The 27,119-nt window shown below is 40.8% G+C and overlaps 3 protein-coding genes across 5 annotated transcripts; 2 read left to right on the top strand and 1 right to left on the bottom strand.

Annotated features, from left to right (window-relative positions):
• The first annotated feature begins 1,007 nt into the window (after positions 1-1,007).
• On the top strand, positions 1,008-8,370 carry LOC137184788 (poly(rC)-binding protein 2-like). 2 transcript variants are annotated; one of them, XM_067592780.1, is made up of 13 exons: positions 1,008-1,165; positions 1,988-2,121; positions 2,328-2,351; positions 2,444-2,476; positions 2,605-2,721; positions 2,821-2,952; positions 3,060-3,188; positions 3,529-3,603; positions 3,881-3,922; positions 4,288-4,360; positions 4,459-4,514; positions 4,705-4,874; positions 7,124-8,370. In XM_067592780.1, exons 2-13 carry the CDS (start codon positions 2,053-2,055, stop codon positions 7,158-7,160), a joined length of 957 nt encoding a protein of 318 aa, XP_067448881.1. In that variant the 5' UTR covers positions 1,008-1,165; positions 1,988-2,052; the 3' UTR covers positions 7,161-8,370. The 2 variants fall into 2 exon arrangements, with proteins under 2 accessions (XP_067448881.1, XP_067448880.1); XM_067592779.1 differs by having other exon boundaries at positions 3,881-3,940.
• A 295-nt stretch (positions 8,371-8,665) lies between these two features.
• On the bottom strand, positions 8,666-18,371 carry map3k12 (mitogen-activated protein kinase kinase kinase 12). Its single transcript, XM_067592777.1, has 14 exons — positions 18,118-18,371; positions 16,378-16,895; positions 14,603-14,786; positions 13,802-13,993; positions 13,507-13,665; positions 12,996-13,154; positions 12,731-12,839; positions 12,389-12,498; positions 11,992-12,108; positions 11,751-11,885; positions 10,930-11,653; positions 10,765-10,832; positions 10,304-10,601; positions 8,666-10,213 (listed from the first exon to the last, which is right to left on the bottom strand). Exons 2-14 carry the CDS (start codon positions 16,832-16,834, stop codon positions 10,052-10,054), a joined length of 2,874 nt encoding a protein of 957 aa, XP_067448878.1. The 5' UTR covers positions 16,835-16,895; positions 18,118-18,371; the 3' UTR covers positions 8,666-10,051.
• A 1,269-nt stretch (positions 18,372-19,640) lies between these two features.
• Positions 19,641-26,647, top strand: aaas (achalasia, adrenocortical insufficiency, alacrimia). 2 transcript variants are annotated; one of them, XM_067592776.1, is made up of 17 exons: positions 19,641-19,789; positions 20,130-20,271; positions 21,211-21,338; positions 22,491-22,546; positions 22,655-22,746; positions 22,848-22,894; positions 23,441-23,539; positions 24,099-24,242; positions 24,341-24,461; positions 24,556-24,680; positions 25,022-25,082; positions 25,192-25,282; positions 25,412-25,505; positions 25,819-25,886; positions 26,023-26,104; positions 26,219-26,303; positions 26,417-26,647. In XM_067592776.1, exons 2-17 carry the CDS (start codon positions 20,161-20,163, stop codon positions 26,570-26,572), a joined length of 1,560 nt encoding a protein of 519 aa, XP_067448877.1. In that variant the 5' UTR covers positions 19,641-19,789; positions 20,130-20,160; the 3' UTR covers positions 26,573-26,647. The 2 variants fall into 2 exon arrangements, with proteins under 2 accessions (XP_067448877.1, XP_067448876.1); XM_067592775.1 differs by having other exon boundaries at positions 25,409-25,505.
• The last annotated feature ends 472 nt before the right edge of the window (positions 26,648-27,119 follow it).

Here is a 27,119-nt window from a genome sequence, read left to right as displayed (position 1 = left end):
AACAAAACTGTGTGGACACACTGTGGATTTTGGCCCCCATCACTTACAGTGAAAGCACATTTGAAGGGGATCTTTTAATAGCCAGTATGAACAGGAGGAATTATTACAGCGAGGAAAACCTATTTCAGTGTCCATTTGGGCACCTGACTGTTGTTTTAAGACAGACTTGAAAAACTGTGAACCTATCCTTTAAGTGAAAGATCTGAGTAGTTCTTCCACAACTGAAAATTAGGGACTCAATGCTCTTAAAGTCCTCTTACACTGAAAAATATGTTTTTCTTCTTGTTCCTACTGTTAGATGTTTGAGCTTCACTCTGCAGAATGGTGTATATGCAGATTTTGACACTAGAAGACTGTTTTTTACATTAATCTGCTGAAAGTGGAAAGTTTCTCTGTGCTCATCGATAATTTGATTTTATGGGTGGACCTACGAGCATGGTTTGTGACATCACTACTACTTTGGAAGCCAATTCTGGTCCAATATTCAACTAACACAAGTGTGATGTGGAAACTTGAAGCTCCCAGTGCACAAACACTGAGAATGGACCGTACAGTGATGTAGGAAACATCTTGTGTCCAGCAGGAAACTTTTGAAATAAAAATATTTGCATATTCAGAGATTCCAGATTTTTTAATAAGGAACAAAGAGTAGATGCCATTTTAAGGATATAAATGTGGTAATTATACTTGGAAAAAACATTATTATAATATTGTTCGAAGCAGAGTATTTTTATATGTTTTAATACATGTCTGGAAGGGATCTTTAAATTTCCAGAATAAATATTTAGAGGGGCAACATTTATGAACTTCTCTATATGAAACTTCTTTGACTTTATTGACCACAAAAAATGAGCGTGTAAATCACTTGTAGCATTAGAAATAGATAAATTTATCAGATTGTTATTTTAAATGAAAACGTGTGGACATTTAGGGGGAGGGGCAGAGAGCCAAGTGGGCGGGGTTGACCCGGGTTGAGGGGCGGGGCAGGTGAGAGGTCAAAGTTGAACGCATTTTGTCTTTTGTGCTAAGCAGAAGAGTGGAGTCCGATCGAACAGCGGCGTCTCTTCCCTCTTCCCCGGATCCTTTTAAAACTCCCTCCCGAACCTCTCCCCTCCACCCTTGCCACCCTACCCACCCCCTGAACACACTTCAAGGGACGGTTCGGGTAAGACTTTCCGAGATATGGCTTTGTTGTGTTTGTTTTTTTCCTTGCTTTCCTTTCAGAGTGAAGGACAGGGGGTAACTCTGTAGGCCGCGGGATCAGACTATTTCCTGGATCAGACGATGCTACTAAAGCTAGCAAGCTGGATGGAAAATTACCGAACTGTATTTAACTCAGTGGTCGATCAGGAGTTACTAGCATGCCGCTGTTAATTACGTGTTTCCTACAGATGGTGGTGGTTAAATATCCCAGCATTCAAGTCGAACATGCGGCAATGGAATTAAGAAGTTGCGATAGAAATGTTACGGTAGCTAACTTAAGTTAGCCGTGTTGCTTGCGTGACTAGCTGTGATGCTCTGCCTAAAATATGTTTAGCGAGGCTACCGTTATGCTGTGACCCCTTCAGTTATTACTGTCGATGCTCACTCGACACAAAGTCACTATAATATAAAGTGGAAGTTGTGAAAGTTTACATTTATGCCTTTTAGTAAAATGAAGCGACACGCTGTGTCGCCACAGCTGTCCAATGCCAGGAAATAGACGTTGCCACTTGGAGACAGTGGGTCAATTGTGCTAACGTGAATGAGTGGACTCGGGCCAGTTTAATGTGAATTACAGGAATGAAACGTCTCATTCTTTCGAAGTGGCTAGCAAATGTCATTAACATACAGTCCCAAGCTCTAGTCTACGAGAGGGTAACTGCTTGCATCACTTCATTGATCTGCACTGACAGCAGCTTTTTAGTAAACAATGTTTCTTCTGAGATGTCCTCTTAGTTTCTAGGCGCTACATTTGTTTCTGATGGCCACATTTTCCTATTTGCAGACATTCAGCCAGTGACCAAAGACTCACTTTGTTGGCCAGTTTACACTCTGGATTCATCTGCAGCAATGGACTCGAGTCTGGTTGAAGGAGGACTTAATGTCACCTTAACCATCAGGCTACTCATGCATGGGAAGGTGAGTGTGACTGCATGCAATGCTTGATAACTGAATTAATATTTGAGTCCCACTCTAGTTCTGTCTGAATTCGTTCCTCAGTTGAATCAGGGCAGCCTGTGCTTAAGTTATTGCAGAAATGAAAACAACTTCAGCTTTTCTGTGCTGGTGACCATGAAGAATGCATTTATTGCTCTAACATGCTTTTTTTTCCTTCTCTTCTGCAGGAGGTTGGAAGCATTATTGGCAAAGTAAGTTGTGTTTTACTGCCAGAATGATGCTATCTACATCTTATCCTTTGGTCTGTTTTGTAAATATAACAGTATTTTTGTTTTCATTACAGAAAGGAGAGTCAGTTAAGAAGATGAGAGAGGAGGTAAGATGATTTTCTTAGACATGTGGGGATAACAGGAAGAAACATGTTCAATATTGTGACATTGACTCATCATATGATAACTCTGCGACTAATTTAGTATTTCCTGTTTTGTTTGTCTGCCTGTGCAGAGTGGCGCTCGCATCAACATCTCAGAGGGGAACTGTCCGGAGAGGATCATAACCCTCGCGGGACCCACCACCTCCATTTTCAAAGCCTTCTCCATGATCATTGAGAAACTGGAGGAGGTTGGAGTTGCTCATTACGTATGAAAGGAAACATATTATAGCTGTAAAGTTGAGTTAGAAATTTTCCTAAGTTTTATTTTGGTTTCACTTGCCTTGCAGGACATCAGCACCTCAATGACTAACAGTACGGCCACCAGCAAACCGCCAGTCACCATGCGCCTCGTCGTGCCTGCCAGCCAGTGTGGCTCACTCATTGGCAAGGGTGGCTGCAAGATCAAGGAAATCAGAGAGGTTTGTTATCATATTTCTGTCTTTTTTTTTTTGTAATGTTTGAGCCTGTATCTTATTCCTGATGTGTTGTAACTGTTGTGTGTTTGTGTATGTGTGTGTCTCCACAGTCAGCAGGAGCTCAGGTACAAGTAGCAGGGGACATGTTACCCAACTCAACAGAGCGTGCCATCACCGTTGCAGGGACCCCACAGTCCATTATTGAGTGTGTCAAGCAGATCTGTGTCGTCATGCTCGAGGTAAAGACTGATCAGTGTTTCCTCTATATTCATTTAACAATGGTGTGCCACCACAACAAGAGAAAGTGTGAAATTAAAATAAATAATGTAATTGTGTCATTGTATCATCTAAAACTAAAAAAAGTATAGACCCAAACAGCAACAGATATGGGACAAATGTGGAATTGACACTCAAAACCACCACAGCTGCACAAAGAAACCCCCCAAAAACACTGTAATGTAATGCTGCTTTTACTGTTTGAGAATTGTTATTAATACTCTTGATGGATTATTATTTTCAGTGTTACTGTGAATGTTAACTGAATCGGAGAGTCAATATTATATGTTTCTGTTTTCTTAGTCCCCACCGAAGGGAGTGACCATCCCGTACAGACCCAAACCCTCAGGCTCTCCTGTCATCTTTGCAGGTGGTCAGGTAAGCAACGAAAGCATTTGTTTGTTCCTCTTGAGGTTGACACTGATACTGCTTGGCCTGAATAATCTGATGTTTTTTCTGGGGAAAGATATTCCCATCTCTGGTCAAAAAAAAATAAAATTATACATGAACTGTCAGTCTAGAGCTGCTGGTGTGCTGGTCTGTAGCTCGCCTGGCTTTGTTCTTGTAGCACACCAAGGACAGAGGACTTATGGATATTGGAGTACACTCTGTGTGACACTGTCACACCCTCCTAAGTGCTGTTCTCTCCTTGCAGGCATACGCTGTCCAAGGGCAGCACGCCATTCCACAGCCTGATGTAAGTGAAGGGCCTTCTGTAAGTGATCCAATATATTTGCAAGTTCGGTCCTGGGAAACCATGCCACCTTCTTATTTCATCCCTCTGACTCTTATTTTTCCAACCACCACTGTCTCACACAGACATCCATTTAATAATTCCAAAGATTGAACTTTACTAAATATTAACATTAATGTTTGTTTGAGTTTTAAGATAAATCATGGGTCCTATGTTCCATTTCATATTTTCCTCTCATTATCACAACAATCTATATTAAAGGGGGATTATAACAAAATTTCAGCTTTTTAAGTGTCTATTAGATTTTTCCTCACACATAATTTTCTGTCTGTTTGCTCTCCGTGTCCTTTCGTCCGTTCTATCAACAGCTCACCAAACTTCACCAGCTGGCCATGCAGCAGAGCCCCTTCCCCATTGCACATAGCAACCAGGGCTTCCAGGGTAGGTGGACAGATTGAAAGAGGGAATGTGATTGCAGTAGATCTGTAATAATCCACCCAATCAACACTCTCATGGGGGTTTCTTTTGTATTTCTACAGCTGGGATGGATGCCTCTGCACAAACTGGCTCACATGAGCTGACCATTCCAAACGATGTAAGTCGCATTTATCTCCTTTTGCTTATTTACTGTTCTTGCCAATATTTACCATCTGTGTATTGTTGCTTTAGCAGAGATGCATCCTGCTTTTTTATTATTTTTTTTTTTAATTTAAAGTTGCCTATTTTCTTGCTGCTTGCGTATTTTGAATATTTTGGTGCATGCTCACATATTTCTTTTCCCTCAGCTCATTGGCTGCATCATTGGCCGTCAGGGCGCAAAGATCAATGAGATCCGTCAGATGTCAGGGGCTCAGATCAAGATTGCCAACCCTGTGGAGGGCTCAACTGACAGACAGGTCACCATCACTGGCTCTCATGCCAGTATCAGCCTGGCTGAGTACCTGATCAATGCCCGGTAAGAGGCGTTTTTGCTAGTGAAACACATCCATCACAGTGCAGCAAGTTGACAGGAACAAAGCAGAATTTTAGGTCTGACTGTTTATTTTGTAGGTGAAATGGCAAAATATTTTAGAGTGCTGTTTGTCAGTTTTGATATGATGAGGAGTATTTCTTGAGTTTCAGCAATCACAGGAGAATAACATGATAAAAAGCTTCTTTTAACTTATTTTCTGGTGTTTTCTGTACTTTATGTCCATTTGGCTGGCCAGCAGTCGAGCCAAAGACTTAGTTGCGTGTCCTTGTGCTTATTATTAATAGTAATAATAAGAGAAAAGGCTGAGAATCCTTTTCCTCCCCAAATGAAATTGTTCAATATTTACCAAAGCTTTATTCACATGAGACTACTATACCTTAAGGCAGCTTTTACAGTTCACTTACTGTGTGATAAAAGACGGAAGAATCTGTAATCTGTCTATAAAAACAAGCATGGCCAATATTCTGCAGCGGGGTCAGTAAGATCCATCCAAATAGAGTTGTGAAATGAGAGGGGCTGCTTTAAACGATAATGTAACTGTCCTGTAGGTTTATATTATGACCACTAGTATCAATTATTTCAGCTTCGTTTCTGAGAAATCACATTTTGTCTATTAATTTGGCGTGGCAGACGACCAGTAGTACGGCAGGGTTGAAAACTGGTTCCAAATTAGAACCAAATCCAAAATGTCAAGAACTGGGTATTAAAAAATGTAATTTCTGTTCTGCTTATCAGTTCCTAAAAGTGAGAATAGGGCTGGGCGATATGGACAAAATTAAATATCACAATATTTTTGACCAAATACCTCTATCTATATTGTGACAATATTGTAGGGATGACTATTGGTGCTTTCACAAAATATTTACACAATGAGATATTTTTAATAAATAATCATCAGTAATGTGGATATAATGACTAAGTGGGTAAAAGCAAATAATAGAACAGCTACAACAGTCTGGTAAGCTCAGAAAATTACATCACTTTAGTGTAATTCAGCCTTTAAAACCAGGAAAAATCAACACTTATGACATAATATATTACAGCATCCAAAATATAAGACAATATTTAGTCTCATATCACGATATTGATATAATATCGATATATTGCCCAGCCCTACTCGATAACCCTTAATTAGTGCAAACAAAGGCTACATATCTGCAAGGATGTGGCTGTCTGCCGGAACCTGACGCAATGCATGCTAATTAGCTGTAAGTCAGATTGCACAGTAAATTTAACCAAATATTTAAGGCAGCACAGCGTCGCTCTAAAAGAACGTTCAGTGTTTGATGTGTTGCGTTCTCCGAGCTGGAGTGTGTCATCAGCCGGCGCTAGAGCCTCCAGTAGGGTCAGGGATAACTAGCTGTGACACACCCTCTGTTTTTATGTATTGACTTTGTTTATTTGTTTGCAGCTAGGTGTTGTGCACTGAATGCACTTTAGTTCGAGCATCTTCCTCAGACGGACTTTAGAGTCATTTCTAACACTGCTTTAGTATTTCATTACTTGGCTGCTTTTAGTATTTCATTTGGAGCACACAGCAACCAGAAGCTTTGTATTTTGTGCTTTTTTTTTGAGTTTCATTGCAAGGATACGCTAGCATGGAAAAACTAGCACAATGTTTTTCTATAGCTCTATTTTTCTGGAGTGTTTCGAAGGGCCTTGGTGACTGACAGACACAAGAAGTTTATTTTAAATTTCACATTGGCAAGGCTTTATAGAACGGCATCATTTTAAGTGGTCGAGCATCTGAATTTGTTCAGTTCAGTTACAAAAGACTTTTAAATCAATTATTTTAATGAAACAGTAAAAGTCAAAGTAAACACTTAAAAGAATAAAGATATTTTTGTTATCTAAATATTTGACTTCTTTTTAAAAACCAGAATCAATAAGCAGATTCAGAATTGATAAAATTCAAACAATATCCAACCCTACCATACTGGGGGGATAACTCAAACTTTGCACTGCAATTATAGAGTTTAGCATCATGAAACACAGCTCTTCGCCTGCTTAAACTCTCGATAACCATGAATGTTGTCTGAATGTCAGAGGCAGCTTCAGAAAAATGTTTTCCTTACCGTAAAACCTCAAAGTCATTGTGTCATTTTAAAATCCACAAACACATGAAGTAATGTCTCATTGTCTAATTCTTTTAAGTTTGCTGTATGAGCTCAAATGTTTTTAAGAATTTTAAGGTTGAAATTGTATGTTCTTGTTTTTGTTGTTGTACTCAGGCTGTCTTCTGAAGCTACTGGACTCGCAGCCAACTGACATGGAGGATCTTCATCAGCACCTAATGGAACCCCTCCCCCTACTTTTTACCAAGAGGTCCCTTATTGAACTTAATGCAAAAACCAAGTACTATAAACTCACTGTTTTCTCCTCTGCTTTGGTTAGACACCTCAGTTGTAATTATACCATCATCATGATAATGGTATTTTATTTATTTATTATGTTTTTAAATTCCCTTTGCATATAGTTTTTAAAGACTTCCTTCTGTTGTATTTTTTTCCTTTGTTTTGCTGTATATCTGTATGATCTTCTTGATATAGGTAAAACGTTTTAGAAAAATCTGAAAAGGCATAAATAATGTTTTTCTTATGTCAGATTTTTCTTAGAAAATGTAAAAATGAAGAAAAAAAGACACAATAACATTATAGATGGACTGTTCTTTCCCTTCCTTTTTAAAATATCTATTTATTTTTATTTAATACGCAGCTCCTTGTCAAGAGTAGAATTCATTGATATTTGCCATCTTCTATTTGAAGCTGTACTTCCTGAATGAGGCATTTGTGGGTGTGACGGGTTTTAAATGGGTGTAAATGATCTCCAGTTGAAGATGTATGCAGGAGAAAAAAACCTCTTTAGTCAGAAGGTAATTTATCCCTTGTTAAGCGGGGGTTCAAAGGAGAATTTTAAGCTACATTTTGTCTCACCTCTAATTTGCTGAGTAATTGTTTTGTGTCATTCCTGTGTTTCCATCCGTTTTTATTTCTCGATCAGGATTTTTGAGTATTGTTGTGTATTGGATTCTGATAAGGGTGGGTGGGCCTTGGTCACCAGGAGTGGGCCTGAATGAGAGGAAAATATTTTCTTTTCTCTGAAATTACTAAGACCATAGTAATGACGATGATGATGATAATAATGATAACATTGAAATGTTTGTTTTAAATAGAGAAAATATTTTTTTTAACTGCAGGGCTGGGGAATGCTGCAAGGGGCAAAACTACAAGACATGTTGGTCTTTATAAGTATATTATGCTGAGGTATTAAATTATGATTAACTAGAAGGAGAATTATAGAATTAACACTAGTTTCCTGCTATCCTTTTTTGCCTGGGTCAGATTTTATTTTTTATTCTTTGCAGGATGAAGAAACTCACGTTTTTGTGCACGTTTTCAAACTATTGTAGATCTGGGTGCAATTAAATTGTTGAAGAAATGAAATGCAGAAATTAAAAAAAAGATGTGAAATGCTTGAACGTGCCTCGCTCATTCATATGTTGATTCATGTTTTAGTCAGCTGACAAGACACCTTTTTTATTGACCCGTTATCAAGCTCAGATTTATTGATAATCCAAAAACATTGTCCTGTCTCATGGGGGGAATCTTATTTTAATGGCATACAGGTGTGAAAGGGCAAAACTGTAAGTCAGTAAATGACACTAGAACAGTTTGGGCATGCTTAGAGTCGTTGAAAATAGTCATTTATTTATCTTTTAGCTGTTTTTATGTGATGTAGCAACAGCACAAACTGTAGCTATAACACGACCCGTCTTTTTAAGCAAACATCACACTTTTTTTTTTTTTTTTAACCAATACATTATTTATTGTTGCTCATAATATTTTGCTTTTTGATATAATTCCTATGTTACAGGTACAATGTGCAATGCTGTATAAAAACAAAACATTTCTATTCAAACCCAAAGGATACTTACTTTTTTTTTTCGACTAGTAACCACCACAGAGAAGTGCTCTATTCCTTATCTGGCTACTTCCGCAGTAATCTTAAAGGGTAAAAGGAACAGTGGAGGTTTTTAAGAAGCCTACCAACATCGTGAACTATAGGAGTCCTTGTGGTTCTGTACAAAAGCACCTTCACCTGTGTGTGTTCATCACTGAAGCACCTGCACCAGTGTTGTTGCTGAGAGAGTTGAAGCATAAGATGTTAGCTTGGTTAGAAATACTAGTGCGTGTCAGAAGAGGTCATTGCTGTGCATCCTAATAATAAAAGACGACAATTTCAGAAACCGGTAGAGCAGTATCTACTGTACGATAGTAGAAGTGCTTTTTGAGTGAACTCAAAGGTCTCCCATTCTATCACAGATTCGATAACCTTAATAAAAACCTCACGCATGTCTTCCATGTATTTGAAACTCAGTAGTTAGGAGGGTTAAAAAAAATAATATATATTACCTACTGAGAACCCTAATTACGCATCATGATTGATGTCTTGGTGAGATTTTCATTCCATTTTGACTTTTTTTCCCCCCTTTTTTTTCAGTGCTGACATTTATTAACATAAACAAAATAACTGAAGTAATACTTTCAGGATTAAAAAAGTGTAAACTTTCACAAAATATAAAACGGACACATTCGAACCATAAATTATAAACATGTAGTCATGCATTTGTTCACAGGGCTGCATACCGTTTAGTCTTACATTTTTATCTTACAAATAAAATAAAGTTAGATATTTCTCATGTGGTATGTAATGGATATTTACATTATTATTCATTAGTATTTAATGCATTAGTGTATGGAGTATCAGGATGCTCCCAGAGTGAGGGTTAGAGTGTTTAAAGGACTAAGAGTGTGGTGTCTTGTGCGTGTGTGTCTGTGGAAGGGTTTTTGCTAAACTGGAGCGGTGGCTACGGTTACCTTGGTAACTATTTTGCCTAGAAAACCCTACTGAACTTACATGACATTTATCTGATGTCACAAGCTGCCAAAAAATATGATGTCAGGTTATGACAAATGTCCTATGTCATCTGATGTAGGTTTGCCAGCCAACAAACTTATGAGACACCATAAGTCAACTTGTCATAGTCTGAGTGGTGTAGTAGGTGTGATCCCTCATGACAACAGTAATGTACTGCACTGACAGATTGGTGTACGCCTGTGATGGTTGTTCACTGTAGGGTAGCTGGAGTGTCCCGTGGTCTATGGAGGTCCTGTATGAGGCGCCTGCGGAGACCCCTGATAGGGTAGCGGTTGAGACGGCGGCAGCCACGCTCCAGCGCTGGGAGGACGGCTGAGCTCTCCGCTACCTGACTGATCCAGCTCAGCACTGTCGCAGTCAGAGTCATCGCACAGTGCCCGACTCTGAGAGAAGAGAGAGCGGGAAGACATAAGTGTTTTTAGAGTGAGAAAATGACAAACTGACGCACGCAGTCACCTGTGGCGCAGCTTTACCTCATTAGGATTCTGCCCGGCGTCCAGCTGAGCTTTGGCCTGGCCCGTGGCGCTGTCTCTTTCCGACAGGCCGTCGGAAGCCTGCACAGGATCCGTGTTGTCCGCCGGGATTTCGGATCCCTGAGAGAGGAGGTCATCGCTGCGGTCGTCCAACCTGTCGTCTGTGTTGGTGCTGACCACGTCGGGGGTGCCGCTGTGGGAGTGGTCAGTAGTGTGGCCCTCCTCGCCGTCTGACACCGACAGGTTCTCTGAGCTGAAGGTAGACACCGACTGGCACTTGGTGATGCTGGTCGGACGTCTAAAGAGATTAAAAAAACCAACAACAACAATACAAGGTTTTAAAATCACAGAATTGACCATGTAAAAGTCAAAATGATTTAGTACTGTAAATAAATCAGCAACTTGTCAGTGAGGGAAGATGGCTTGAGGGAATTTTCCAGTGACGAGGGACAGCAACTCACCGTCTCCGTGGTAACTCAACCTCACTGTCAACTTCACCCTCCTCCTCTTCTGATGACACTCCACGCCTCTGTAGTCACAGGCAAGAAAAATGCACAAGTGAAAATTATGAAAGTATTCACAGGAGAATACTGAGGAATGTGAACAGATACGTCCAGCACTCTCACCTGTTTGCGTGTGATAGCTGCCCTGTACAGAATGGCTGAAGGTGTGAGGTGCTGACTCCCGATTCCCCCCGATGCCCCCCGTGGCATCCTCACAGCACCGGCTCCCTCCTCTTTGTCCTCCCCGTCATGGGGCAGGCGTGGGGATCCCAGAGATCCCCGCCCTGCTGCCGCCCCCCTCCCACACGGTGAGTCTGGGCTGCTGGAGAATGGGAATGATGCAGCATCCTCACTGGGAGTGTCACTGCGGGGAGGAGTTTCTGTGAGATCATCCAGACCGGCTGCCCCCACTTCTGATCCCCCTAAACCTGCAGAGGCACTGAGGCTCCCCCCTCTCTCCAGCCCGCCCACGGAAGGATCCCCTTTTCCCTGGCCTTCTGCCTCCAGCGTGGTGCAGATGAGGTCAGGGCTGGAGGAGGACAGCTGCCTCTGCTGCTGCTCGTGGCTGAGGCCCCGCAGGGCTGCAGAAGGCTCCAGCAGCTGCTTGGAGGTGTTAGTGGTTGAACTGTTAGCCTGGACAGTTGTGTCCCTATTAGGTGACGACTGATTTGCCTTAAGTCCAGCCAGGTCCCCACTGCTGCCCTTACCGGGCTTGCGATGGCGGGTCTTTACCCTCCGAGACCGACTGGGAGAGGTGGAGCTTCTGTTGGGGCAGGCTGGGATAGTGACTTGCATCACGGAGGAATCCATTTTGGGAATGATTACCTCAGACTTTAGGATGTCTGGCCTGAAAGAGTAGGAGGGATTCGTCATCAGCTATAATCCACAAGCTTGATAAGAGTATCAAACTTTTATCAAATAAACACTGAAATGAGATCTCAAACCTCTTTCCTGAAGGCAGTTTCTGTGGGACATTTCTCTTCTTGATGAGTTTGTCCATGGAGTTAGAGGAGCTGCTCTGTCTGGAGCTGTGGTGCTTAAACAAGCCAGGATACTTCTTATCTAAAGATTGCTCTCTCCTGGGGGAAAGAAAAACACCAAATGACACCAAAGTGCATAAAGAATGTTAATATTATACAAAAACATACCTCCAAAGCCAAAATGTGTTCATGGGTTTATTCATACCTCTGCAACTCTTTCTCTTTGAGTTCCAGCTGCAGCATGACAGCACTGAGCTCCATATAAAGGTTATTAGCCCTCTCCAGTTTCCTCTCATAGTGCTCACGGATGTCCAAAGCATGCCTGAGAAGAAAAGAGGCTGCTGACGTCATTGTGCATCCGCATGAGAGAATCCAAATCCTCTATAATAGACATGCACTCAAGGCACTTATTTTCATGCATAAGGGGTGGACAAAGGAGTGACATTGAGAAATGGGACAGAGTGAAAGTGGTCTTATACCTGTATGCTAAGATAACTTAACAAAAATACCACCGTGTACTGGCACTAATCTGGTACATCAGTGTGAAAACCTGCTGCAAGAGAAGAGGTGCCATGAAACATGTATGTGAGTAAAAAACAAACCTGAGCTCCTCTCTGCGTCGGTTGATCAGTTCCTCATCGAGTCGGTGGAGACAAGTACCCTCAGATTTAATCTTCTCAAAGTGCTGTTTCACCTCTTCTCGCCATTCAGCCTGATGAGAGCACATTTCTATTAACCAGCTGTGTCTGCCCAGAGCTGACTTTAGAACCAGCTCTTTAATCAGTTGTCTGATTACTGTTTAAGCATATGTGGGTGCATTTGTGTCTATTTGTGTACATCCATGTCTGTATATTTAAATGTATGATTTGTGTGTCTTTTGGTGCATCTACAGATATTCTTCTCCCATTTGTTATTCACACAGGGAATCAGAGAAGAAACCACACCTGAGACTTGAAGTACGTCTCTTGCGGAGTGGACAGCACATCAGCTGACGCTATATCCAGATGAAGAAGGATCTGACGGAAAGAAGGTCTATTCCTGGGCTTACAGTTCCTGCAAATCCAAGATGGGAAAGACAACTGTGTCCATCAATAAAGTCCTTAAACCGCAGACACCTTCCCATGTATACTACTCTCATACTGCTCATTTTCTACCACTTTTGTCTTTTGCTGTCTACATTCCAACTGTCCATATCCAAGAATTGCTCACCAGCACTGTCTGAGGAGGATCTTGAAGCCGTCAGGGCAGCTCTCAGGTATGGGTAGCTGAAGGCTGTTGTTACCCACACCCCAGATGATGGCAGATGAGTCCACATCTTTATAAGGGATCTCCCCAGTTAGCATCTCCCATAGCACCACTCCAAAGGACCTTAAAGTTAAGTAAAAGCTTTATTTTATCCAGAAAGTCTCATTTGGATCAAGATCATTTTAAAATAAGAGACTTGAGAACAAATGACATACATATAACATCACATAAGTCAGTCATCACATGTATAATATATCACTATGTATACATTTAAATCCCTCAGAGGAATTAATATCTTTAAAACATTGAAATCACAACCATTAACTCACAATACTGGTGCATCATCTGCACTTCTACTGTAGTGCAGTACATTAAAGATAATTGCTAAATTGCTACACTGAGTCAAGAAAAAAAACATGTTGATATAATGTCTCTTTATCCGCTAGAAAAAAATGTGAATGTTTATCGGACTTACCAGATGTCCACCTTTTCTGACACTGGCTCATTCCGAATGACTTCAGGGGCCATCCAGGCTACGGTGCCAGCAAATGACATTTTGGTGCTCTTGTCACTGAGCTCCTTTGAGGTGCCGAAGTCTGAGATCTTTACCAGGTCGTCGTGTGTGATCAGCATACTGCAAAAGTGAGATTATAACGCTAATTTTCTCGATCCATAAAATGTAAATTTTACAAATCGGTCATGAAATTTCAGGTCTTGTTTGAGTGAATCTCTCTTCATTCAGGCAAGCTGTGTTGAGGCTGTTGGCTTACTTGGGGGACTTGAGGTCTCGGTGGATGATTTTGTGGAGGTGTAGGTAGTTCATGCCGCCTGCAATGCCCATGGACCAGTCAACCAGGAGGGAGGGGGTGATTTTACGGCCGGCCCTCAACACCTCATACAGCTGGCCTTGGGCACAGTATTCCATCAAGATACAGTAACAAGGAGCCTGTGTGCACACACCCCTAGAAGGAAGCAAGGCAGTCAAATAACAGCAAAGGTGAACAGAAAAGGAAAGTGTTATATCAAAGCCAGATTTATGCATTAAATGATTGGTATGTTGATACGTGACCCTGTGAAATACACCCACAGGCCACTTTTTTAGGTACACCTCTGAAATCTAATGCAATCTCTGAAATCTAATGCAAACAGCTCTGCCATAAATTCTACATTTATGAAGCTTATACATTTTTTTGACACTGTCAGAAAGGTGATAATTCTACTTTATGTTTATTATAGAGGTTGTAGTGGGTGGTGGTGGTGTACTGGAGTACATTATATTGAAAAGCGTTCCTAATATTTTGCCCTCCACATGTATGTTAATGGAGTGGACAAAATATTAGGAACATCATTCAATATAATGCACTCCAGTACACCACCACCACCCACTACAACCTCTATAATAAACATAAAGGAGAATTATCACCTTCCTGACAATGGCAACAAAAACTGAAAATGTATAAGCTTTGTAAATGTAGAATTTATGGCAGAGCTGTTGTATTGGATTGCATTAGATCACACAGGTGTACTTAATAAAGTGGCTGGTAAGTGTATACTATCAATAGTCTCCTCACTTGAAAGTGATGATGTTGGGGTGCTTGAGTTTGCGTAGGTGTTTGATCTCAGTCTCTTTGATGTCCCGCACTTTCTTTACAGCCACGTCTTCTCCGTGGAACTTTCCGAGGAAGACGGCCCCCTGTGCCCCGCTGCCCACCCACTGCAGGTCCGAGATTTCCTCAAAGGGAACCTCCCAGGACTCTAAACGCAGACCAACAAGTCGAAAAAACAAAACTACATGAATAAACGTGAAATCGTGGAGCATTACACAGAATTAACACGACCATTGATACAAAAACTTGTCTTCCATGCATCAATCATAAGTAAACAAGAGCATCCTTAGAGGAATTACTTAAATTATATCCATCCCACGTTGCAAGGCTTCCAAATGTCAATGTGCACTCTTGCCAGTTTGAAAAAGGAGGAGTCAGAGGGTTTGCTGAGCAAATGCTAGGTCCATGCTACACATTAGGACTGGCAAGACACAATTACATCATACAAAGTGCCTGCCATGTTCAAACAAATGGTATATCGACAACTTATCCACTGGACCAATACATTTCTATCAGGCTACACAGAGATAAGTGAAAAATTGAGGGGAAAAACAACAATCTGCTCATTGTCTTTTCCATGTGTCATCTGTCATACTGACACTACTCAAATGAGTGAGAGAGCATGGTCACTAAAGAGAGATGAGCTGCGCAGAATAAAAGAGACAGGCAGATCAATTCTTCATGAGGTCCACTGAAGTGTCAAGCTCTCTGGAGACCTGCTGCAGCGGAGGCAGATGCTCACGACGCTTCCCCTAGCCAGCTGTGAAAACTCACTGTAGCTGAAGACTGAATAAGCAGGCCTGAAGGACTCATAAACAAAGTCTCAAGTACTGTAGCATTTGAGTTACTTGTACTTGGTTATTTCCATTTTCTGCTACTTTATTCCACTCCTCTACATTTCAGGGGGATATATTGCACTTTTTACCTCACTACATATATCTGAAAACTATAGTTACTTTTCAGATTAAGATTTTACATAAAAAACATATATTAAACTTATAAAATACAATATATTTGTTAAAAATTAAACCAGAGATTCCCAACCTTTTTGGCTTGTGACCTCTTACAAAGGTGAAGTCAGTTGGGGTCTGTGGTCATGTTTCAGATGTCTATTAGTAAATCCACCAAAGAGACATATCCTCTCTAAACTTCTCAGATGGTTTAGCAGATAGCAGATTTTTTTTCTTCTTCCTTACCCCATTAATCATCTCATGACCACTCAGATTAATCTTGCGACCCTTTAAAGGGGACCAGATCCTTAGGTTAGGAACCTCTGGACTAAACTACCTGACTGTATATAAAGTAGTTAAACTTACTCCACCTCAACCAGCTGCAAAGGAAAATGCTAGTTATGCACCGATGCATAATGTAATAATGCCATATGTAATGATAAATCAGTAATTTTTCTGCAGAACAAATACTTTTGCTTATAAAACTTTATGTACCATTCGCTGATAATACTTCTGTTCTTAAATGTAGGATTTTACTTGTAGTATTTGTAGATTGTTGTATTGGTTCAAGGCTCATGAAGTTCAAGCTTCATCATTGAGCTCAGATATTCTCTACAGTGCAGCTCTGTGGTTATAAAGGCACCACAACATATTTCACATATTGAATGACTGACATGTTTAACTCACAAACTAGTGAGACTTGTTTTGTTCTATGACATTTAAAAATACTATCCACGGCAGATGGTCAGATAGCATAGAGGTGGGACATTTTCTGTTATCTTCACATACCTTCATGGCTATGTTTGTGTTCAGTGGAGTAGGCTTTTCCAATCATGGTCCAGACTGGTTTTAGACAGCCAAACAGTCCCTCCAAAAAACCTCCACTTCCTGATTGTAGCCGAATGTTCTCCGACTGGCTCCGAACAGCGCCAGCCTCTGGACTGTGCCCCGCCTCAGCCCCGCCACCACACTGGCAGGCCTCATGTTCGTGTAGTTTTAGTACGCTGTTGTCAAAGTGGGGTCCATCACTGGGAGTGGGGCTGCTGCCACCCGGTGCCCCCTGTCCACCGGTGTCAATGGACAGCACGTTTCGGAGGACACACTGTGTGGGGGTCAGGTCCGTTTCGGGGGTGCAGGCAGGGGTGTCTCCATCGAGTCTTCGATAGGGGGGTTCTGAGATGGGGGTACTGAAGCCTGACAGGGAGGGGGAAGGGGCACGGGGCTCATGGATACAGGTCCCACTCATCAGGGGTTTCCCCAACACAGCAGGTTAGGGTGGATGGAGGATGGAAAGATGAGAAGTAAACCTAAAGGGGAAGATTTATGATAACAAATGCATTAGAATGATCTATAACACAGTCAATAGCCATACTTCATCTGCAAAACAAGATAAAAAGAAGCCAAGATTAACTTCAGCACTGGACAGCTCCATGAGTAACGTGGAGCTGTCCAGTGCTGAAATGACTGCTAACTTCACTTCTGGTATGTCTTCTGATTTTTAAAGATTTTACCAGACTTTGGACAAACTTTTCTTTCATTCAAGCAATACAAGACACCAAAAAAGGCAGAGTCGTGCTGTGAGTTGGGCAGTCCGCCAGTTCTCCAGCATAACCACTCATCTCCAAAACCAAATTCTGTCTGAATTGTTCAGTAAAACCTCATCTCTGTGAATGGGGAGACCAGCCTGCCCAGTGGAGCCATCAACCAGAGTGGATATGGGCTTTGTGAATGAATCTACCAAAAGGAGCTTGTGCAGTCCACAACCCTGACTGTCACCTGTTCTTTAACTGTCCCTCTGAGGAGCATCAGGGTCTGACATGATCAGAGCAAAGCTACCCAGCAGCTCCCATATGCTGCTCGTCATGCATCAACTGAAGAGCATTGTGTGCATCTGAGGAATATGACGAATTGCATAACCGTTCTGGTGTGAATGTGTACGTACGTACGTGCGTGCGTGCGTGCATGTGTGTGTGAAAGCGAGAGAGAGAGAGAGAGAGGCCACATGTACCCAATTCACATATCCTACACCAGCTCCATGTCTTGTACTGCACCACTGCATGAGAAGAGCCACGGCGACTGAGCGAAATGGGAGCGTGAAAAAACGGGCAACAAACAACCACCGGGCCTGTGCGAAGGAGCAGTGCACACACACACACACACACAAACGCAGGAAGATCAATCTTTAAATAACCGAGGATGTGATGATGACACTCAGCAGCATCATAGCCGACGTGCATGAATTGCAAGCCCGATGCCTACTATGGTCCATGCCAAGTGAAACTGCCGCAGCGTCTGTACATTTACTCAATGTTGGCATCAACACAAATAATTCGGAATGTGGGCTTTCTCGCTGCACAAATATGATTTTCTAGCATTCATCGACGATGAATCGTTTCTTGGCAGGATCAGTCCATTGGTGCAGTGTGAGCGGCGTGAACGCTACCGCACCGAGCATCATACCTAAACGTCCTGTGATACCAGATTTCTTATTCAACCAGCATTTAACCGGATAGTGTGACATTCCCATACCTTTCTGCCTGGTTGATGTCGCGTTGTCAAGTGAAGGGGTGGGCTCGGCTTTCTATTTGTCGGTGATTAAGAGCGAATCGTTCTTTCTCTTCGGTCCGGGCTGTCTCTTGTATCTCCAGTCCCTATATCCACGAGTTTCACGTTACTGGGATGGATCCCAGCGGGCAAATCGTGTTATCAATAACCGGGGACCCATGCAACGTGAGGCGCGCTGGGTTTTGGGGGGAGGGAGCTGTCTCCTTCCCAGTGCTGAATTGACGTCACGGAAATGCGAGGTGTGCCGCAAGGGGGCGCTACCCCGCCCCTCTGCACAACACAGACACACAGACGAAACTAGGCTATGAGTTTTCCATCATTTCCATTTCCATAATGTGTCATTATGGGCCTCTTTTTATCCGGTGATTTCTATGTTTGACCCGTGTTTCAACCTGAACGGTCCCGGATCATACCCCATGTCTGTCAGCATCCACCCTGCTGCTGCTGCTATTGCTGATGTGTCCTTGAGCAAGACATCCTGAATCCTCACTGGCTCCAAGGGATGCTGGTGCACAGCTGACCATGGCAAGGCTAAGCTTTGTCAAACACAAAGGCAATTCAAAGTGCTTTACATAAGGTGAATAAATGCATTATGCAACAGCATTTAAATTAAACAATAAGCAATAAAACCCCACATTAAAATCAATTAAAAATAGATATAAGACAAAAAAAAGATTAAATAAAATGAAAAAATAGATTTAAATAACAATAGACCAGAACTACAGTTACAGTGCAATTACAATGCAGTAATAAGTTGTATTGTATTTGGTGCCCCAGACAGACAGACAGACAGATAGATAGATAGATAGATAGATAGATAGATAGATAGATAGATAGATAGATAGATAGATAGATAGATAGATAGATAGATAGATTATGTGCAAACAAAACCAATTAAATAATATAATAACAAATATAATAATAAAATAATAATAACAAATGCAATAAATAAAAAGGCAATACTAACTAGTAAAATAGGCAGAGAAAAGACTGATAAAATCTAGCAGATTAAATAATAAGAGATAATATGACATGATACACCAATGATGAGTAGATGAGACGTGATAAACTAGTCACTGTAACAACTAAATGGGGACTGTACATGAATGCACAGAAGACAAATGCAACATAGGAGATTAAAGCACAGTAGAGAAATCAATCAATCAAAGGTGCAGGAGAACAGCAGAGTTCATGTGCTCTGTCCTCCCTGATGAGGAGAGAAAGACATCATTATAAGATAAGATAAGATAAGATAAGATAAGATAAGATAAGATAAGATAAGATAAGATAAGGTAAGATAAGATAAGATAAGATACTTACATACATACATTCATACAAAACAAAGCAAAAACAACACAAACCACAATAAGAACATATGTTGTTTCATTTCAGCTATCTAAACTCTTTTATAAGTAAGAATAAGAAAGTCCTGAGGAGGGCAGCACATCAGCTCTGTGCAGTTTGTGCTAAGCAGTCCGCACTGTTTGATCCTGTGACTTGCCGTAGCTCACACGGCGGGACTGACTTTAAATAGGAAACCGTAAGTGTCACAACAGCTTAGCATGCGCTTTTATCTTTGTTGATTGGAAACGCAGCGCAGGGTAATTGACAACACTACATCAGGACACACTACAAGGTAATTTCCACGATACATAAAACGATAAAAAAGAGCAGCTGTTGCCAAAACCGAGCCGACATTAAAGTAGTTAACTAGTTAGAGCTGGCTAGCTTCCGTTAGCCGCAGTTAGCTCTTTTTTTCCTAGGACGGCGAAGTCATGGCCCGCCCTACTCTGCCTCTGATTGGCTATTACTTGTTACAGTCATTGGTTGGGTTGTTTAGGGTTAGGGTAAGAATGTCAGAGTAAGCCAATCAGAGGCAGAGTAGGCTGGGTCATGACTTCGCCATCCTATGAAAAAAAAAAATCCTTAACCGTTGGTGCTAGTGTTTGACTTAATAATTGATGGTGTGTTTCCAGGGTCGGTGGCAGAGTTTCAACGTGTTAAAAGATGTGCTCTCTGGCGCTGTTCCCCCCTCCTCTATCCTCCGGACAGACCACCCTGTGTGAGTCCAACAACCAGCTGCTGTCAGGAACCAACACCGAGGACCGACTGAAACAGGTCTGATTCAAAGGATGTTAGTCATGGTAGTGTAACGTTATCGGTGGAAGAGGTATTCAGATCCTTAACTAAAGTAAAAGTAACGTTACCGATACAGCAATGTAAAAATACTCCATTACAAGTAAAAGTCCTATTTAAGTAGCAGCAAAATGTAGTTAAAGTATTGCAGTAAAAGTCTTGGTTTGGTCCCTCTGACTGATATATTATTATATATGACATCAATAGATTATTAATACTGAAGTATCAGTGTTAGAGCAGCATGTCACTGTTGTAGCTGCTGGAGGTGGAGCTAATTTGAACTACTTTATATATAGTTGGCTAGTTTTGTTCATTGATTTTCAACCTAAAGTCCGGCCCCTCCAAAGGGTCACCAGATAAATCTGAGGGGTCATGAGATGATTAATGGGAGACAAAAGAAGAAAAAATAAAGTTCTGATACACAAATCTGTTTTCAGTTTTGGGACTTTTTCTCTAATCTTTGATTTTTGGTGAAATATTGGATCATTCGAACATTTTTTGAAAGGAAATCATGTGAGAAGTTTAGAGGGAAAAATCATTATTTGGTGGCGCTGTTAACAACTCATAGACATCTGAAATGTGACCCCAACTAAACACTGCTTTTTGTAAGACGTCAAAAAGGTTGAAAACCACTGGTTTCACCTTTAACAATATGTTGTATTTTAAAAGCTTGTTATATTATCCATTGTTTCAAATCTTCTTTTGAAAAAGTAACTAAAGCTGTCAAATAAATGTAGTGGAGTAGAAAGTACAACATTTCCCTCTGAATGTAGTGCAGTGGAAGTGTAAAGTAGCATAAAATGGAAACATTCAGGTAAAGTACAAGTACTTCAAAATTGTACCTAAGCACAATATATGAGTAAATGTACTTAGCTACTTTCCACAACTGGTTAAATGTGTCTGCTGATGTGTTTTCTGCAGGATTCAAGTCCTCTGAGTCTGTATTTCCCCCGAGAGTCCCTGAAGCTCCACAGTCGCACAGAGAGCAGCAGCAAGGCAGCTTTCCTGGACCACTCTGAAACACTGTGGATGAGGAGTGCAGCAGCATGGTAGGTAACACAGACAGTGACAGTGACACACCATACAGTGTCACTTTTACACGTTGTGTGGCCTGACCAACACAGGATTTTATGGCTAGTATTGATATTTTTGATAAGAATCTCTTTAAGAGTATTTTAATGAACTGTGACCAACATGTCTAATGAGTGGGACATTTTACAGTTGAAAAACAAACATGTCAGTGCTCTCTAGTGGGCAAATGATGTGGTGGGCGACACTATTTTGAAACTACTTCAAACCTCTTTCTGTACTGTAACTTCTTATTACTCATCAGCTGTTTTATCTCTGTAGTTCTAGATATTATCAGATTACAGATTATTCTACAATACAAAACACATTGTGAGACTATGTGAAACCGAAAAGAGAAATATTCTAAAATGGAAATCTAATTGTTCACAAGGGTCTCGTCATATAACATTTCGTGCAGCTTTCAACCACAAGAGTTGGTGGTTTGACCCCTCATCTCCTCCTGTGTTCATGTTGTGATGTGTGTACAAGTGTCAGACTGTGCTGCAGACAAAAGTGTAGTAGTAACATTTACTTAGTGAATTATCAAGTGTTTTCAGTTTTATTTAAACGTGTGGGCAACTGAGATGTACCGTGTTGTTTTAGCAACCCTTAGCACACACAGCAACATGTAAACACCTGCCATCATTCATTTTAATGTAAAACACACTTAAATTGGCAAATATTTAAGTGCTTGAAAACAGAATAGTCCTATTATTAAAATGTTTTATAAAGAAGGATAAAGCTGCACCTCCATAATCACTCAAATCACTGTAATCTGCAAAACAAGTTTCACTTCATATCTATTGTGCTTGTGTTTGAATGTTTTTTTTCCCCAACTATATTCATTTTATTTATTTATTTATTTTATATTTTGTCCTATTTTTAGAGACAAAATATATTTTTCTTTAATTTATTATAAACTTTATTAACTTTGTAACTGTTGTTTTGAGAAGTGCTATACAAATAAAATTATTATTATTAACTGAAAATTAAATTCTTAAGTCGTACTTGTACAACCTGCAGCAATATTAGCACTTTTATTTCAGTGATGTATCGCAACGGATCATATCACAGTATTCTGGTCTTGTCAGTTATTTTTCGATCATCATTTATGCAGCTTCTCTCTGTTCCAGGCGGGATGGTGGTTTCACAGGGCTACTCGATGAAATTACCAACTCGCATGAAGAAGGTACGTCAGCTGCCAAAATCTTCTGTTGTGTTTTACTCATACTGATCCTTAATATATCGAGTGATGTGCACATGCAGTGACTCTCCCCCGTGTCTTGCGCTCTTGCAGTTCCTAAATGGTTGTCAGTGAGTTCTGGTTGCATCCTGGCGTTACTCCGAAGGGTTTCTTCCTTTCATGGCTCCCTGTTTCCTCATCTCACAGTAAGTTTTGCCTGCTGACGATAATAATACTCTTGATTATCTTGTTTCTTTGTTGTGATATGTTAAAAATGCGTATCACCTGTTTGTCATTTGTTCCACAGTTGAGTAGTGAGAACATGATTGCTGAATTTTCACAAGTGCTGAACTGGTGAGTGACAAACTGATAATGTATGTTTTATTTAGGAATTGATTAATTAATTATTGCAGTTTGCTCTCAGTGAACCAGCGATTAAAAATATATTTAAAAAAATGGTAAACAGACATTCTAGTGAAAGACTATTATTACTATTAACTATTATTTCAAGCACAAATTCCAAAGATTTGATGGTTTAAGGATCAACAAATATGAAAATCTACTTCTTTTTCCTGTCCTGCAATAAAGTAAATTGAATATTTTTGGGTTTTGAATTGTTGGTTGGATAGATCAAGACATTCAGTGACGACGCTTTTGGCTCCAGAACATCATGCTGAACATTTTTCCCTGTTTGTTGTTTTCCTGTTGTCTTATAGACTAATCACTTAATCTGAAAAATGAAAGGAATATTAATCGATAAAGAAAATAATCATCATTATTAATGCAACTGTGGGATCCTTGTATACATTTTCAATGTTTTAAAGCAATGGCATAAAACTGTATTTAAAAACAAAACAAAACAATGAATTGATAGTTGGTGATCTTCCTCTGCTTTACCAGGTCTGACTGCGTGGTGCGAGCCTTTGCCTGGCATCCTCATACAGATAAATTTGCTGTGGCGCTACTGGACGACTCCATTAAAATCTACAACCCCAAAAGGTACCGAGACTAATCTCAGAAGAAGCCACACTGTTGCCGAAACATCAGTTTATGGAATAAAGTCTATGCTGCATATCAGTTGTCCTAAAGTGCTTTTGCTTTATTTGCAAATCAGCATACTTTTTAACCCAAAGAGTACCATTAATGAGCTTTTAATCCATGAACACAAATTTTACAAAAGATTAGACAACCTCCAATCAGAAAACTAAGATAATGGGGCATATGATTGTTAACGAAAGTGTTACAGTGCAAGATTATGTTGTAGAGCTGTAGAATACTGTGTATAAAGTTTATTTAGCTGTTTTGATACTGAGACTGTAAAAAAAGGAGAGACCAGCCTTGAGAGAGTCAACCTTTCCATATTCGCGATAACAGAATATCAGTGTCAGTCTGTTGAAGTACTTTAATGCCACAGTGAACCTCTGATTCCAATCACAACAAAGCCGTATGTCCAAGACGGGCTACAAACACACAAAATCCGCCTGTGTGTCAGCCTCAGAGAGCGGTTTTGTTCTTTGACTTCTCAGTCATTCTGTCTCCTTTTGTACTCTTGTGTCAGCGCTACAACGCCCACGCTGAAGCACCGTCTACAGAGGAGTGTCGCAGCAGTACAGTGGAAGCCGCTGTGTGCGTCCGCTCTGGCTGTTGCTTGTCAGAACTGTTTGCTGATCTGGCATGTGGACCCTTGCTCGCTGTCAACCAGGTATGTAAACTTACTGATACTGTTGCACTTTGTCTTTTCTTGTGCTGTATGTTTTCTTCATTATACATGTTTCTTCTTCTTCTTCTCGACCCATGCAGGCCTTCATCTGGTTGTGCGCAAGTTCTGTCTCATCCCGGTCACTCTCCGGTCACTTCCATCGCCTGGTCGCCAAGCGGATCCCTCCTGGTGTCGGCCTCGCCTGTTGACACAGCAATGATGGTACGAAGGCTACAGCTTCATCTGAAATCCTGGAATGATTAAATTGCTGTGGTTGTTAATCTTTCTCCTCCTTTGATGTCGATGTGTCTTGCAGGTATGGGATGTAGCTGCTGAAAGCTGCGTGCCGCTTCAGCGCGTTGGAGGTGGAGGGGTCACCTTCGTGTCCTGGTCCCCTAATGGCAGCCACGTCCTAGCTTCTACGCCGTCGGCCCTGTTCAGGTTAGAGACGGCACTTTGCATGGCTATTCAGAGATTTATAGCTCCACAAGAGTCTCCAATCTTTCTAATCTATATTGTAGTGCTGCAATAGCACATTTCAAGTTAAAGATATGTAAAGCCGCAGATGATTATGTGTGAAATTTTCTCTTTCATGATCAGCGTGTGGACCTCAATCACAGCCGCTTGCTGTGTTATAATAGAGGCCCACTCACCTTTCATGAATATTTATGAACATGTAAGGGATTAGTGGCATAGTCTGGAGTTTAGCAGGTATTATGAGATAATAAGTGGACAGAAAGTGGAGCGTTTACACGTGGATGAGTTAAGTTTTTTTTCTTCAGGGTTTGGGAGACCAGGATGTGGACCTGTGAGCGTTGGCCATGTGTGAAAGGGCGCTGTCAGGTGAAGACTCATCACCACATTTCAAAGGCATTCTTCATTTAGGTAGTAAAATATTTATACATCATAGATTTATTAAGTAATTATGAATTTGTTCCTTTGTTTCGGTTAGTCTGGCTGTTGGAGTCCGGACGGGAGTCGACTTCTCTTCACTGTGCAGGGAGAGGCCGTCATCTACGGTCTGACCTTCACTGACACACCAGGTTAAATGTCTCAGTCTTTATTACACTGTCAAACATAACCAGGTATTTTATATGAAAATAAAAAGTTAAAAAATAAATGCCATTTTTGAGAAATAATCGTACCTCTCTGATGTCATTGTTATTCAGCAGGCGTACCTACATGCACATCAAAAGGGCCACAGGCAGCAGCAGTGGTGGCTGACCTATCAGAGACAACCTTTAACACACCAGATGGAGACATCATGTAAGAGCTCTGGACTGAATAGCTAATTGGCCATCATTTAGCCTAACTACACCAAATACAGTGATGAACATAAGGCTTCCAAAAAAGCCCACAGAGGAACAGAAAGACAGTTTTGAAGCACTTTGCTTAAATCTGATGAGCACAAATCAGCAGGCAGACAGTATTCAATGCTGCTGAATTTCACATTACAGCTTCTTACAGTGAGCTCAGTGATTTCAAAATGTGTATGTTCTTCCATCTTTAAATCTTTAATGTAAAATGTGTGATTCTGGAAGTTTTAGTGTCACTCAGCAATGTCTAATTTGTCTGCCAGTGTTGGTGGAGAGATCCAGTCTTTAGCCTGGGACCCGAGAGGAGAGAGGCTTGCAGTGCTTCTTAAAGGTCTTGCTCATTTTTCTTCTATTAACCCTCATGAACTATATAAGTATTACATTGATTTTTATTTTTAGGATAAAATTTAATATCTCATCTTGTCCAATATTTATATTTTGTGGCTCAGTGTAATCTGTTCTTTCAGGCGATCCACAAGCAGCAGCCCGACCTGCAATGATAGCCGTGTTCAAGACAAGAACAAAGCCCATTTTTGAGCTTTTGCCATGGTTTGTACTTCTATGTGTGGCTGTATTTCATATTTGTGCACTTTAGTTCAGCTCAGAAGTATCGCATTCCCAGGGTAGTGTTGTACTGAACATTTCTTATGTTTCCCTCTTCAGTGGTTTTGTTCAAGGGGAGCCTGGCTCAGAGCCAAGACTGATGCAGTTCCATCCAAACTTCCAGCACGGAGCTCTGCTCACTGTGGTCAGTCTTAAAATAAATTCCTGTTTCCTCTCTCATATTATGTTCATTTGGTTTAATAGATAATGTGATTTCAGACATACCATATTAAGTGATGTTTCTTTGTCTGTTCTCAGTGTTGGTCCACTGGCAAAATTACCCATGTGCCTTTCTACTTCCTGAGCGCCGGCGTCCCCCATTTAGGCCTCGATGGCAGTCCATCACTGCAGCGCCCACAGGAAAGACCTGCTGACTTTGCCAATCAGTCGCTCTTCACAGAGTTTATGTCATGACCGACCCTCTCCCACCATCACACACTCACAAATATGTTTTGTTATTATGGATTGTCAATAAATGTGTAGAAAGTTCTTGCTGTTTGTTCTCTGATTTGTCAAACATTTGTGCGAGATAGACGACATTGTGAGGTAATGATGAAAGGTGGAATTTGTGCTGCAGAGCAAAATGTTTCTGTTTAAAGTTAAATGTGATCTAGTTTATTTTATTCCGGTCTTAAACAAGAATCTCAAATGTTTTTTGTGTTATCAGAAGCAGAATAACTTTGACATACAGCATAAAAGCGTATTTTTATCTGCCTATGTATGAGATGTAAAGCAGTATGTTTGGATCGCTGATGACACATTATATTTTAAATAAGAATATGTCACTGTGAAGGCTTAAGTCAAGCTTTTATTACTCAGGACAGACCGGAGAGGAAGCAGGCCACAGTACAGACAAGTAGTGATGCAGCTGTTTAGATGCATCATTACTCTACAAAATACTTAATTCCAGTCAACAAAATGTTCTTTATTTATGCCTATTAGTCCAGACAAACAGGAGCTG

Source organism: Thunnus thynnus, chromosome 6, assembly GCF_963924715.1.
Source record: "Thunnus thynnus chromosome 6, fThuThy2.1, whole genome shotgun sequence".
Taxonomy (NCBI): Eukaryota; Metazoa; Chordata; class Actinopteri; order Scombriformes; family Scombridae; genus Thunnus; species Thunnus thynnus.
This window is presented reverse-complemented; position numbering and strand designations above follow the sequence as displayed.

Bases quoted from the DNA above. Each gene is read 5' to 3' on its own strand.
- map3k12 (XM_067592777.1), bottom strand. From the start codon at position 16,834: ATGAGTGGGACCTGTATCCATGAGCCCCGTGCCCCTTCCCCCTCCCTG. The intron at 12,109-12,388 runs GTTTGTTTTTTA...TTTTCTTCTCAG, and splicing joins CGACGCAGAGAGGAGCTCAG to GCATGCTTTGGACATCCGTG. The intron at 10,833-10,929 runs GTGAGAGTGCTG...CTGTGACTACAG, and splicing joins CAGCTATCACACGCAAACAG to AGGCGTGGAGTGTCATCAGA.
- aaas (XM_067592775.1), top strand. From the start codon at position 20,161: ATGTGCTCTCTGGCGCTGTTCCCCCCTCCTCTATCCTCCGGACAGACC. The intron at 24,462-24,555 runs GTACGAAGGCTA...TGTGTCTTGCAG, and splicing joins CTGTTGACACAGCAATGATG to GTATGGGATGTAGCTGCTGA. The intron at 26,304-26,416 runs GTCAGTCTTAAA...GTCTGTTCTCAG, and splicing joins ACGGAGCTCTGCTCACTGTG to TGTTGGTCCACTGGCAAAAT.
- LOC137184788 (XM_067592779.1), top strand. From the start codon at position 2,053: ATGGACTCGAGTCTGGTTGAAGGAGGACTTAATGTCACCTTAACCATC. The intron at 2,477-2,604 runs GTAAGATGATTT...CTGCCTGTGCAG, and splicing joins TTAAGAAGATGAGAGAGGAG to AGTGGCGCTCGCATCAACAT. The intron at 2,953-3,059 runs GTTTGTTATCAT...GTGTCTCCACAG, and splicing joins AGATCAAGGAAATCAGAGAG to TCAGCAGGAGCTCAGGTACA.